The 14,444-nt window shown below is 34.5% G+C and overlaps 1 protein-coding gene and 1 long non-coding RNA gene across 10 annotated transcripts in view; one reads left to right on the top strand and one right to left on the bottom strand.

Annotated features, from left to right (window-relative positions):
- Positions 1–8,910, top strand: part of KLHL28 (kelch like family member 28) — a 33,619-nt gene extending 24,709 nt beyond the window's left edge. For all 9 annotated transcript variants that reach the window (XM_072838442.1, XM_072838444.1, XM_072838440.1 and 6 more), the window contains 3 exons: positions 498–941; positions 2,876–3,084; positions 4,349–8,910. In XM_072838442.1, the coding sequence (XP_072694543.1) occupies positions 498–941; positions 2,876–3,084; positions 4,349–4,512 (817 nt within the window). In that variant the 3' untranslated portion in view covers positions 4,513–8,910. The remainder of the gene's footprint in view (positions 1–497; positions 942–2,875; positions 3,085–4,348) is intronic.
- Positions 6,865–12,353, bottom strand: LOC140639893 (uncharacterized). The gene is made up of 2 exons (XR_012036545.1): positions 12,062–12,353; positions 6,865–9,288 (listed from the first exon to the last, which is right to left on the bottom strand). It is a non-coding gene; the product is annotated as an uncharacterized lncRNA (long non-coding RNA).
- Positions 12,354–14,444: the final 2,091 nt, after the last annotated feature.

Raw genomic sequence — 14,444 nt, 5'->3', positions numbered from 1 at the left:
TCATACATATACATCTGTGCATTTCTCTTGGGTACATATCTAGGAATGGAATTGCTCAGTCATAAGATGGATATACCACATCTTATTTATTCATTCTCCTTTCAATGGGTGATTTTTGCTGTGCTGCTGTAAACGTTTCTGTATGTATGTCTTGATGCAAAAACTGACTATAACAGGTATTCAATAGTGTAGATACACATGAACAAAATTGCTATGTCAGAACATTTGTATATATTCAATTTACCATATAATGTAAAATTGTTTTCCAGCATAGGTTGTATCAGTTTATGCTCCCACCAACAGAGTATGCATTCCTTGCTCACATTCTTGCCAAGAGTTATGATTATCTGACCTTAAATTTTTGCCAGTCTGGAAAGTGTCATAATTTGCTGTGGTTTTGATTTGCATGTCCCTGGTTACTAAAGAGATTAAATATTTTAATTTGGTTTTGGGTCATTTTGATTTTTAAAATTTAATTTTTTCTGCTTATTCTTTAGTGTGGAGATGTACTTTCCTCAGAATGACTCTTGGATTGGTTTGGCACCCCTAAACATTCCTCGCTATGAATTTGGAATATGTGTTTTAGACCAAAAAGTGTATGTTATAGGTGGTATTGAAACTAACGTGCGTCCTGGCATCACTATCAGAAAACATGAAAATTCAGTAGAATGCTGGAATCCTGATACAAATACCTGGACTTCTCTTGAGAGAATGAATGAGAGCCGAAGTACTCTTGGAGTGGTAGTACTTGCAGGAGAACTTTATGCTTTAGGTGGTTATGATGGACAATCTTATTTACAATCTGTAGAGAAGTATATTCCTAAAATAAGAAAATGGCAACCTGTGGCACCAATGACTACAACAAGAAGCTGTTTTGCTGCAGCCGTGTTGGATGGAATGATATATGCCATTGGTGGGTATGGTCCTGCCCACATGAACAGGTATTTAACTTAATGAAGTTGTATATGCTTGTAGATTTTTAAAGTCTCATTAACAATGATTCATACACAACTTGTATGTATGAATGAACTTCCCTTTTTAATTTTTAAAGTAATATTGTTAGGCATTTAAGAAATTTAATCTGCTCTATGAGTCTAATTGTTTTACATGAGGATTTAATGCAAACTTAAAAATCAAATCCCTCTTACAAATTTTTAAATACACTCATTTAATGTAATTGGATTAGATTTTAATTCAGAGATTCAAAATAAAATGAAGTTAGTGTTAGGTTTTGGGTGGTGAATATATATAAATATGTATATGTCTGTGTACAAATGGTCTGTTACTGCATTGCTTAGCAGACTAAAAAATGAAAAATGTAATTCCTGTATGCTTATATATTATGCAACGTAAACGTTAAGCCTTATTTAAATATTCATTTTTGGATTCTTATTCTATAATCATGTGTGTATCATTGTGTACCTGAGTTCTGCTGGTGTCTGAATTTGAGATTTCTGTATTTTGTAGTATTCTCTTAATAAAAGAGAAAAAATATATGAGAAAAATAAAAGCATAAAGTGATTTGCTTATATGGAAAAATAATTACAATTCTGAGCTTCTTTTGAAAGTTGCTGTTCCAAAGATTTTCTCTGATAATGACTAGAGTGATGTGTGTATTATTGATTGTGAACATTTAATGGAAGAGTATATTGTGGTTTGTTAACTGAGAAAGCAAGGGCACGACAGCATTGCATCTATGAATTTTTATTTCTCTGTAAGCCAAAGTATTCCTATTTTTTATTGCTCCCTTCGTTGAAGGAAGAGTATTTGGGGCATAGACGTGCATTTTTATTTGAAAATGTGCTGGCAGAAATTTATAAGAAAAAAGGTTGAGTATTTCCATTGGGAGATCATGCTCTTGAAGTTTAAATTCTTACTATAACTTATCAACTCTTTTTGTCCAGTAATTGGATTCTGATGGCTTTTATCCCAGTATCCTTTCAGAAATGTTTATAGTTTAGTATATGTTCTAGTCTATAGTCTAGTCTTAGTCTTGAACTCCAGAATTATGCTACTGACTCTCAAATGCTTCAGGCTTTTTTTGAGAAGTTAGGTTGGGACCATAACAAGCTCAACAAGCCTGCCTTTGTGCCCACTCAGGGCAATATAGAGATTTAAAGGCCTTCTGATATTTTCTAGGGAAACTTTTTAGGACATTCTGATTTGATTTAGATATCAATAATACAGCCTGGAAATGCCAAGAGTTCCCTGGAATGCAGACTTGACTTAAATCCCTGAATTCTCCTAAATCACTGAGATTATTGTGATTTAGTCAGTTTGTGTTATGAAATCTTTAGTGTTTGCAGTAAACCATCATGACTTCTATAAAACAAAAAATTACTCTCCTTTTTTTCATCTTCCCTTTTCCTTAGCCATGTAGATGATCTTTAGTGTCTTTAGAAAACACGTTTAATTTGTGATTTTCAAAGTCCTTTGGGAATATGCATACTCATTTGACTGTATTCTTACATGAATTCTCTGAGGTTAGATTATCCCCCTTTTTGCAGGCGAGAGGAAAGGGGTTATCCAGGATTACATATACCCAAAGTGTCAGGGCTAAGTTCATTTGCTCTAAGTGTATAGCGTTAGTACCTGAATCCAGGTGTCCTGACTCCAGAAGCACTATGTCCTTAATAGACCTTGCCCCTAGTATGATATAATGGAATAGCACATGGGTATTATTGTCCTGGTTCACAAGGTAAGCTTTTATCCCTCCAATTTTATCAGCAAAATGTAAACCTCTGGAACAAACTACTCTTGCTTTACAGCTGTCTGTTAGAACTTCTAAAACTATGGTAGGTTTTAATTTTACTTTGGTAGGAAGAATGGCACAAAGAATATGCAAATTAATTCTTTCTTTTGTGAATATTTGCAGTGTGGAGCGTTATGATCCAAGTAAGGACTCCTGGGAGATGGTTGCATCTATGGCAGATAAAAGGATTCACTTTGGTGTGGGTGTCATGCTAGGCTTTATTTTTGTGGTGGGTGGACATAATGGTGTCTCACATTTGTCAAGCATTGAAAGATATGACCCTCATCAAAATCAGTGGACTGTGTGTAGACCAATGAAAGAACCCAGAACAGGTAATAATAACTAACTAATATCTAAACATAGAGGATATTTCTTATATTGATGTTCTTAGAATAAAAGTTGGAATATAATAGTATTACTTGTCCAGCAAAAAGACCTTTTTTGTGCTAAATTGAGAGACAACTAGTCAACAAAACTACATCGATTTCTTTACTGTTCTTTTAATAGGCCAGTGTGCATATTATTTCTTAAAGTTGGCAGAAAACATTTTTAGAAATGGTGCGAATAGAATGTCTCTTATAGAAGCTCTTCTGTCCATATAACAAATGTCATCTTTTTATATGTTACACACATAGACACACACACACACACACACACACAGAATCTTTGGATTGTTCTGTTTTATTACTGTACATCAGCAGTCCGTATGTTCACTTTCAAATGTTCTCACCTACACAGGGGGTTGGGAGATCTAGAAAGGGTTGGATTTCAGGTTCCCAGAGAAAAACAAAAACATCTTTGAGAATTGGAAGAGATTACCTTTTAACCCAAACTCAAATCACATTATTTTAAGGGGAAATCTTTTAAGTTGCTGATGGAAATGCTTTAGGGATATTTCTTGCATAAGAAATGACAAAATGCATAAAATGACAAAAATGTGAAAAAACGTGGGATAGTCTTGTTCTCTTCAGAATTGTGTATAACAGTATATGTAGTAGAATTTTTTTTTAATATTTTATTTTATTATTCATGAGAGACACACAGAGAGAGGCAGACACAGGCAGAGGGAGAAGCAGGCTCCATGCAGGGAGCCCGATATGGGACTCAATCCTGGGACTGAGATCGTGCCCCAGTCAAAGGCAGATGCTCAACCACTGAGCTACCCAGGTGTCCCTATATAGTAGAATTTTTAAAGCAGAAGTTATATAGTTCAAGATATGTTTCAGATATTTCAACATATTCAAAAACCTGGTAAAAATGATTTGTTGGAAAGTTTGTAAATATAAATTGAAAAAGCATATAAAAAGACATATACTACATTCATTGTATTTTCCTGTGGGGGTGGAGAGGTAAAGGAGGACTTCAACTCTTTCATGTCAAGGGATTTTTTTTTCAACTGCTTTTTTTTCAACTGCTTTCATGTCAAGGGATTTTTTTTTTCCAGTAAGTACCTATGGCGATATTGCTTGTATAATTAACCATAGAGTATTGAAACATATTTTAAGAAAACATTAAAACACAAATTTATTTTTAGTGAGAAGTCTACTTAATTCATGGTTAACATGTTTTTTCCCTATTTTTACCCATTTTTCCTAGGGGTTGGTGCTGCAGTAATTGATAACTACCTTTATGTAGTTGGTGGTCACTCAGGGTCTTCCTATCTGAATACCGTGCAGAAATATGACCCTATCTCAGATACGTGGCTGGATTCAGCTGGCATGATATACTGTCGCTGCAACTTTGGATTAACTGCACTTTGACAAGTGTGGACTGGTGGAAGTAGTGTGGTAATGAACCTTGTGCCGCATGAAAGGATGCTCAATTTTCTGAAATCCAAAAGCTACATTACTTTTCTTTTTAACTTGAAATGGCATGAAGACTCAAAGTTCTGTTGGGTACTTTGAACTGGCAAGTAGCTTTGGTTGCTCTTGATTACACAGTGAATCAATAATCAAAAAAAAAAAAAAAAAAAGGAAAAATCTTGCCAATTTAATTGTGCACTTTTCCCCCCTAATACTGGGATAGAGTAGTTTTATGTTCAAAAGTATACATGTGGAGAAAATCTTGCTGCTTTAAAAAAAAATTTTAGCTCTCTTTCTTCCTTAATATATGCACCATGATTTACTAGGATGAGAGATGCTGATGTTGGAGTGTATTGAATGACTAGACAGAGTGCTGATACTGCCTGTTGGATATAAATTCATATGCTTCACATTTTAAACAAATAAAGGGCTGCTTTTTTGAGGGGGGTACTTTTAAGGGTTGTAAATTATATACCATAGTGAGTCACCTGGATACTCTTCCTACGAAATGGCTTTAGGGCTGGGGATGTAATAAGTTTGCAAAACAAATGCTTTTACTATTGTAATATTTGGGGGCTTATTTTAAGAAGTCAGATATTTACTGTTTATGCCTTTTTTTATATGGGCAGGTTAATGCGGGATGAATTTAGTTACCCACCTGTGCTATGCTGAGCATGGATAAAAAGTTAAGCATATCATTTTGAGTTTTATTTTTTTCATAGTACAGCAGGCTTCCTAGTGTTGATGTAAATATTTGACACATGTTTAGTACCACCCTTAGTACATACTGATTTTTTTTTTGCATATCCTTATAATATTTCAGTTTTTTAAGACCTTTGGTTGCTTTTTCAGAGTTCAGATATAAAAATGGTGCTAACCGTAGGATCTATAACAAGGCTATAATAATGTTCTTTTGGATGTTCAGTATGAGATATGCATGACATGTTTTGATAGTATTTTTTCGTTTTTACTGGCTTGGTTCATTTATGCTTATTAAAAATGTTAGCGATTATGCTAATGTTAACATCTAAAAATCGTCTAAATGGCCCATGTTATGCTTTTCATGGTTCCTGAGTAGTGATTTAAAGAAAGATGCACTTTTTAATCTTTCTTCTTGTACTAGATAGATGTCCTTTTTAAAAACAAATATATGCATTATATATAAAGCACCAGGCAGTTATGCATTACTTTGTACATTTCTTAGGTAATTGAATATTTTAAAGTTACTGAGGAAAACTGGAACTCAATGTTTACTTGAGTAATGGTTCTAAATTTGGTTCTATTTTGACTGAAGAAACGAGCAAGACTGTTTGCTATAGCCAGTGACAGCTTATTTAAAATAAGTGGTTATTAGCTCATTTTGTTTTAGCATGTTTTAGTAAATACTTGTTCGTCTTGAACATATTACTTTGGATTTTATTAGGATGTCGGTACTTGTATTTTGGTACTGTAGTTTTTTCTTTTCCTTGATTTGTTTTTTAACCTGCCTATTATCTCTTTATAGTCTCTGCAAAGCCAATGTAAATTTATTTCCTAAGAAAAAAATTCATACTGCATTCTTAAGTGCCATAATATTCCAAACTACTGTTAAGAAGCCATTTGTAATTATAAAACATAGGTTCATTCATTAACATATTTGTTATTTCTTGGAAACTGTTTATAGCCTGGCAATTTGCAGTTTTTCTTGTTCTTCCATAAACTGCCAATGTAGATTTAAATATATAGTACAAAACTATGTAAAGTCATCTTAATCATGTAAGTAGTATGCTTTATGACTATTTGCACAGATTATAAAACCTTGCAAGTGATTTTTAGTCTCTTCCAATTAAGAACTCAACAGGAGCTACTAATAAAATTGACAGGCTGAGTATTTTCTATGTTGCTTGTTTGAATAACATGATATATAGCAATAACTTTTTAATTGGTTTGAATAAACCTATTGAATAGAAACAAGGTGCACTATTGTGATTGGCCCAGACTTTATTTAAAGAAAAGCAATTTGAAGTACATATTTGAAGTACATATTCATTATATATTTAATTTTAATCTTCAACTCAATTTTTTTTGTTAATATCGAATGCATTCTATTAGTACTTTTTAAATCTCTCTCCCAAAGATAAAGGAATTTGAAAGACTATAGAAATTTATTTTAATTGTAAGCAGATCTATGCTATACATTTAAACAGTGTTTTACTCATATATCATCCCCACTATCAAATTGTTATAAAACATATAATCAACTTGGTAAATTAGACCAAAGGCATATATTGATCATGGTTTTGGAAAAATCTAAACTTTATCCTGCTAAAGACTAAATGTGAAACATCTTGGGCGATAGTGGAAACCATATGCCAGAGAATAAATTAGAAAAACCTTTAAAAAGAAGAGAAGAAACTCCAAACTTCAGAAATACTATTTTTGGGTTTACTAAATCTACGGTACTATTCCTAATAACCAGAGGTATTGTAACCTGACAACTGATAACTTTACAATAGACCTTCTCATACAGATTTGTGAGAAGTTTCATCATGAATATTTTGCTGACAAAATTTTGTATTTAAAGTCACATGTTTCTTATGTTAAAAACCATCAGAATGTTTGGTTATAAATTCCCACAATTACAGATATTAGAAATAATTTTATATACTCAGGCAAGGAGAAGAAAGCTATTTAAGATTGTCCAGAAATACTTTGGAAAAAAGGTGACAGTAGAAATACAAATTAATCTTATCACTTGGAAGATTCTTGCCTTCCATAATTATGAAGACTTCATCTGGTAGGAATGTTTGGCTATTTAATATTTGTTAAATATAGTAATAGAACTTAAGTGATTTTTAATGTAGCCCAAAGGATGTTTATGTAAGTTCTATAGGTTATTGCTAATATTGTTTTGAATATGAATGAATAATGAACTATAGGAAGTGGTATCTAATGATAGGAAAATGGCATTAGGTTTTAAAAAATTATTTTCATAGCTTGATAAATTATGGATCTGTGTGTATGTGATATTGTGCCAGATTCTGTCAGGGTTAGAAATATTATAAATAAGATATAAGTCTTCATTCAAAGACTAAAGTATGGTGAGGGAGACCTGTACCCAAATAACTATTATGATTAAGTGTGAATTTAATTCCTTATAGCCAATATCACCAGAAGTGATTAGAGACCTAATTTATGTGTAAACATTTGTGTCCTTTTGTGTCCAATTAGGTTTTATGGACATGAAAAAGAATTATAGAAAATTTAATGTTTATAGAACTCCAAAGTTCCTGGAATTGGATAATATATTTTCTATTAGAAAAACAAAATGATAGAAACTTTAAAAAATTATTCACTATATTATCAAGGCTCTGGCTAGCACTGAAGGAAATATATGTACATAAAATGTTGTGTTTGTTTTCAATTTTGGTGTTGGATTTCTGGTATTGTCACCTAAGTGCTCATTTTCAGGAAAATCAGATTCTACAGCAAATATACTGCTTAAAAGTTCAATAAACTTGTGATAACCTCTATAACCTCTGTAGTCTGAAAGTTAAGAAATTATAAGATGTCACATGTCAAGTTAACATCCAGTTCTACTTCTTAACCTTTTTTTTTTTCCTTTGTAAAACAGCACTTTAATTAGACATAATTTAATTAGATATATTCTGTGGCTGGATACATATTGGATTTTCACTTATAGTATATTGATTCAGTGTTGATACACATTTGAAAAGAGTGCAAAATACAGTTAAGTTTTAAATACTATAGGTTTACAAGTTTCTTACTGGTGTGAATATGGAGTCAATAAAAAATCCAGTTTACATCTCTGTAGAGAGAAAAATTGTTATCCATATGTCTTTTATATTATGCATACTTAACTAGAGATAATTTATTGTTAATTTTGTCAAGTTATCATGTGTAAGTCCCGTTTATTTTAAAATACTAAGCAAAAAGTTCCAAGTTTGCCTTAAAATACAAGTGAAATTAAAGAACTGGATGATAATGCCTCTATTTTTGCCTTATGAATTGTGCTGTATCATAAACCAGAGATGGTTTTGATTTTAACAGGATTCTGAAATTTTGTAGATGTAGAGTACAAAATATTTGTACTCTCTTGCAAAGAATGTGATCTTGTGGATTATGTTAATGTTTAAGTGTTTTTGTAATGTATTTTACCTCTGAATATGTATCTTTTTAGCATCAGGGTTTTATTTTTGTTTACATGGTAAAGTGGCATTTAACTTGTTGAAGGTTATATTCTTTTGTCTTTTATTTTAAAAGTTCTTTGTGTGTACTATTGTGGTGATGCTCTGTAATGACTATGGTTAAATTTCATTTAATGTGAAATGTTTAAAATAAATTTGAGAAACATGACTTTCTGTGTGTCAGTTGTTGTGAACTGACCCAAGCTGACTTTTATCATTCTCAACTCTTAGATGCTTTTTGGTAGGTAGGTGGTGGCCACAAGTGTCGAAGTGGGTGTGGGATAGCCAGTCTTTTACATCCTTATTACCAGGTTATAATGAAAACATCTGTTAGGCTAAATTCTGCCACACGTTCAGGCACTTTTTAAGGAAAACATTCTGTAGCAAAGCTGGCACAAAAGAGTTCAACTGGTAAGTTCAGTGCAGTCCCAGGTTTCTATCCTTTTATAATCTTTATTGCCTTGTAAGAGGGGTTAGTTGAGGCAGACAAGGCAGCATTCCAGAGGATTCTGTTATGTTTATGGCCAGCAGCAGATAACCAGCAGTCCTAAAAGAAAGGGTGTAAACAAGAGGTTAAGCCCCAGGTTGCATCTTTAAAGAGATTGTAAACTAGAGGCCTGCATGGATTCAGATAACCTGTGCATGCAAGGATTGGAAATGTATTTAGACAATCCATAGATCTTAAAACCCTAATTTCACCAATAAGAGCAATGTTTTGATTTCACATTAGTCTGTGAGCCACTATTCCCCAATAATGTCCCTGACCTTTAATATACTACTGAGTAAAATATTGGATGCTGATCAAATCATGGATAACAGAAGTGTTTGTAACTGCCTTGAGTATGAATTTCTTGGTTAAAATAACAGCTTACCATCCCTCAACTACATTCTTAACAAGGCAACTCCTAGAGTTTAAGTAGAAACTTAACAGATATATACTGAAGTATATTATAGAAGATGAAATATGCAAATATCCATTTTAAGAGTATTAAAATACTGAAATTAAGATTTCTTGACTGAGTGGAGATGCATTTGAAGTTCCGCTTGTGACTTCTAAGACATGTGCAGATAGCTTTCATGTTACTCAGAAGTCATTGTAAAATGTTCAGAGAAAGGGGAATCCTCTTAAGTGTTAGTGGGATTGCAAATTGGTGCAGCTACTCTGGAAAACAGTATGGAGGTTCCTCAAAAAGTTGAAAATAGAGTTACCCTCTGACCCAGCAGTTGCACTACTAGATATTTACCCCAAAGATACAAATGTAGTGATCTGGAGGGGCACCTGCACCCCAATGTTCATAGCAGCAATGTCCACAGTAGCCAAACTGAAAGACCCCACGTGTCCATCGACAGATGAATGGATAAAGAAGATGTGGTACATGTATATACACAATGAAATACTACTCAACCATCAAAAAAAAAAAAAAAAAAAGAAATCTTGCCATTTGCAACAACCTGGATGGAACTAGAGGGGATTACGCTAAGCGAAATAAGTCAATCAGAGAATGACAATTATATTATTTCACTTGTGTGGAATTCAGGAAACAAAATAGAACATAGGGGAAGAGAGGAAAAAATAAAATGACAAAACCAGAGAGGGAGACAAACCATAGGAAACTCTTAATCAGGAAACAAATTGAGGGTTGCTAGGGTGTTGGGGGGTGGGGGATGAGGTAACTGGGTGTTGAACATTAAGGAGGGCATGTCATATAATGAGCACTGGGTATTCTATAAGGTTGATGAATCACTAATCTCTACCTCTGAAACCAATAATACATGTTAATTGAATTTAATTTTTTTTAAAGTTAAATTATAAAAATATCTGTCAGCAGAGAGTTGTGTTGTTTTTTTTTAAATTTTTATTTATTTATGATAGTCACACAGAGAGAGAGAGAGGGGCAGAGACATAGGCAGAGAGAGAAGCAGGCTCCATGCACCGGGAGCCCGACGTGGGACTCGATCCTGGGTCTCCAGGATCACGCCCCGGGCCAAAGGCAGGCGCCAAACCGCTGCGCCACCCAGGGATCCCTGTCAGCAGAGTTGTTAGTATGTGTAGGATGTGATGGAAGGTGCAAAGGAGTAACAATCCATATTCTACAATCTGCTTGAGGGATAAAAAATACACCTAATTTTCCCCCTAAGGAGAGAGAATAAAAGAAAGAGTGCTACTGTGGCAGAGCTCTTAGCTGTGCCTCTTGTGTTCTTTCATAAAATTAGTAGATGGTTCTCTTATCTGGGGCCAGTGCAGTAATGAGGATAGAAGTTTCAACTTTAATTTGGATATGATAAGTGGATTATACAATATACTTTTTTTTTTTTTTTTAAGATTTTGTTTATTTATTCATGAGAGACACAGAGAGAAAGAGAGGCAGAGACACAGGCAAAAGGAGAAGCAGGCTCCATGCAGGGACCCCGGGACTCCAGGATCACGCCCTGGGGCAAAGGCAGGCGCTAAACCCCTGCACCACCCAGGGATCCCCTATACAATAGACTTATAACAGAAAGCAAACATTATTCCAATGAAGAGTCCAAACTCAGGAGGCTAGGCATAAAATTCAGCTCTGTGATAAGACAGTATTAGAATAGCTCAAGTGGGTTTTGATGTTTTCCAGGCCTTTTTTCATTTTTAATAGTAGTGGGACCTCCATGTGCCCAGCCCATCACCCAGCTTCGAAAATTAACCTTTTAGCAATTAATTTTGCTAATTAATATGTGCTACTCAGTTATTATTTCATCTATTCACCCTACCTTTTTTTTCTGAAATATTTTTAAAGAGAATCCCAGACATGCAATAAAATATTGACAGTAAATAATTGAGACTACATCTCTAAATAAGGACACTTAAATTTTTCATCCTATAAACCACATTGATAATAATCTCACTTAAAAATATAATACTTCTATAATACTTTGTACACATCTATGTTCAAATTTCCCTGATTGGGCAGCCCCGGTGGCTCAGCGGTTTAGTGCCGCCTTCAGTCTTGGATGTGATCCTGGAGACCCCGGATCAAGTCCCACGTCGGGCTCCCTGCATGGAGCCTGCTTCTCTCTCTGCCTGTGTCTCTGCCCCCTCCCCCCCCGTCATGAATAAATAAATGAAAATTCTTTAAAAAAAAAAACAAATTTCTCTGATTGCCCCAATTTTTTATCATCATTGTTATTTGATTGAGGCAGGATCTATATAAAGTTTGTACCTTGCATTTGATTGTTAGGCCTCTGAGTCCCTTTCAATCTCTACCATCACTGCACCCCTCCCCTTTTTCATGCCATGAGATCATTTGTTGAGTAGATTGTCCCACATTCTAGATTTGGCTACTTACGTTTTTGTGGTATTGCTTAGCTTATTGTCCTATTCTTCAAATTTTCTGATTGTTGGCTGTAGAGTCTTGATTAAATTCAAGTTCTTTCTTTCTTTCTTTCTTTCTTTCTTTCTTTCTTTCTTTCTTTCTTTCTTTCAGCAAGCGTGGTTGATGCTGTGTATTCTTCCTATTGCATTACAACTGGGGCACATTATGTCTGGTTATTCCACTTTTAATAATGCTAACATTTAATCATGGTTTGCATTTATGTCTTGTCAAGCTGACCCCTCCATTATCAAGTTCCCCAGCAAACTCTCATTTGATGGTTTTGGTAGCTATTAATGACTATTGCTGGATTTATTATTATATTGAGTTGCAAAGTAGTGATTTTCTAACTGCCATTTTTTTTTCTGCATTAGCTGGAATTCTATAAAAGAAAACATTTCCTTATCACTTATTTGGTTACCCTGATAAGATCCACTGGAAAGGCTGAGGAAGATGTTTGATTCATTCGCTTAATCTTTATTTTTTTTTTAAGATTTGATTTATTTATTCATGAGAGACATACAGAGAGAGAGGCAGAGACACAGACAGAGGGAGAAGCAGACTCCATGCAGGGAGCCCGATGTGGGACTCGATCCCTGGATCCCGGGATCACAACCTGAGCTGAAGGCAGACCCTCAACCCCTGAGCCACCCAGGCACCCCATTCGCTTAATCTTTAGAGTAATGAATTGATGCTCTAGAGACCTCCAAAGGTGATCAAGTATCATGAAGTCATGATATTTTTTAAATATTTGTTTTAATATGTGTATTCCAATTAATAGTCCCATCTTAGTCCAGTGAATATCTCCATTAAGTTCCATTGAAAATTTCCTTTTAAAAATTTTTACTAAAATTATTTTGACATGATTTAAAATCATGTCAAACTTACAGAGAAGTTGTAAGAATAATAAGTTGTAAGAACTCTTAAATACCTTTTCCGAAGTTCACCAATTTTTAAAAACATTTTGCCACGTGTCTTACTATCCTTTCTCTTATTTTTTTAACAATGCAAAAGTTATTTGCATACATTATGTCCTTTAATACTTTTTTAAAAAGATTTTATTTATAACGTGGGGCCTTTGGGAGGTTATTAGGATTAGATGAAGTCATGAAGTCATGAAGATGGAGCCCTCATGAATGGGATTAGTGCCCTTAACTAACAAGAGTCATGAAAGAACTTGCTTCCTCTCTCTATTCTGCCTTGTAAAGTTGCAATGAGAAGTGGACAGACTGTAAACCTGAAGATGGTATCATCGGAATTGACCATGGTCTTGAATTTCTGGCATCTGGTCTTGGACTTCTAACCTCCAGAACTGTGATAAATAAATTTCTGTTATTTATAAGCCAACCAGCCTATGGCATTTTTGTCATATAGCAGCTTGAACTAACTAAAGCAGGCAAAATCCAGTAAAATTACATTTCATCTACCCTTTGGCCGAGTGATTCCACTTCTAAAAGTCTATATCCATGGGATGCCTGGGTGGCTCAGTGGTTGAGTGTCTGCCTTCAGCTTAGGACATGATCCCGGGGTCCCAGGATATGAAGGAGGTAGGTTTCAGTAGTATATGAAAGTTGGAGAGACACAAACATTCAGTCCATAATATTTCTCAATTCTCCCAAGATGTTGCATTTTGAGTTCCCATCAACAATAGAGTATCTCATAGGCAGTTTTTATTAATTTACCTACTCAGGGCCTTATTAGAAGGTTACATTTGGCCTTAGGTTCCTTTTGGCTCAAATTTTATATAACATTAAAATACAATGAAAGAAAAGCCTATTTTTATGAAATATGAAAATCTTTAAATCTCTTATGGAGTAAGGTAGGGTTTAAATAAGGATGCACCAATCACTTCCGCCATCCTGATTAGGAAGAAAAAAAATTTTTTTTAAAGATTTTATTTATTCACGAGAGACACACAGAGAGAGGCAGAAACATAGGCAGAGTTGGAGAAGCAGGCTCCCTGTAGGGAGCCTGATGTGGGACTTGATCCTGGGACTCCATCCTGGGACTCCGGTATCACACCCTGAGCCAAAGGCAGACGTTCAACCCCTGAGCCATCCAGGCATCCCAGGAAGAAAATCTTTTAAAGAATATTCTTGTGTGTGTGGCCTGAGGAGAATTAATAGTTTGAGACTAACATGTTGCTGCCTACTGTGCTAAGGAGGCCAATTGGAATTTAAATAGGCAGGGGTCCTAGAATCTAGGAGCGTAGGTGGTTCCCAATGAATAGAGGACGATATCTCAAAAAGTTTTAGAGCCAAATGGTAGATAAACTGTTTTGGTCAATAAATGATGTTAAGCAGAAACAGCATGTGATATTTCATTTTTATTGTCTGGGAAAACTTAAGCAATTTACTTT

This window comes from Canis lupus, chromosome 9 (genome assembly GCF_048164855.1).
Source record: "Canis lupus baileyi chromosome 9, mCanLup2.hap1, whole genome shotgun sequence".
NCBI classification, from domain to species: Eukaryota; Metazoa; Chordata; class Mammalia; order Carnivora; family Canidae; genus Canis; species Canis lupus.
Note: the sequence above shows the minus strand (reverse complement) of the source record. Positions and strands in the feature narration are given on the sequence as shown.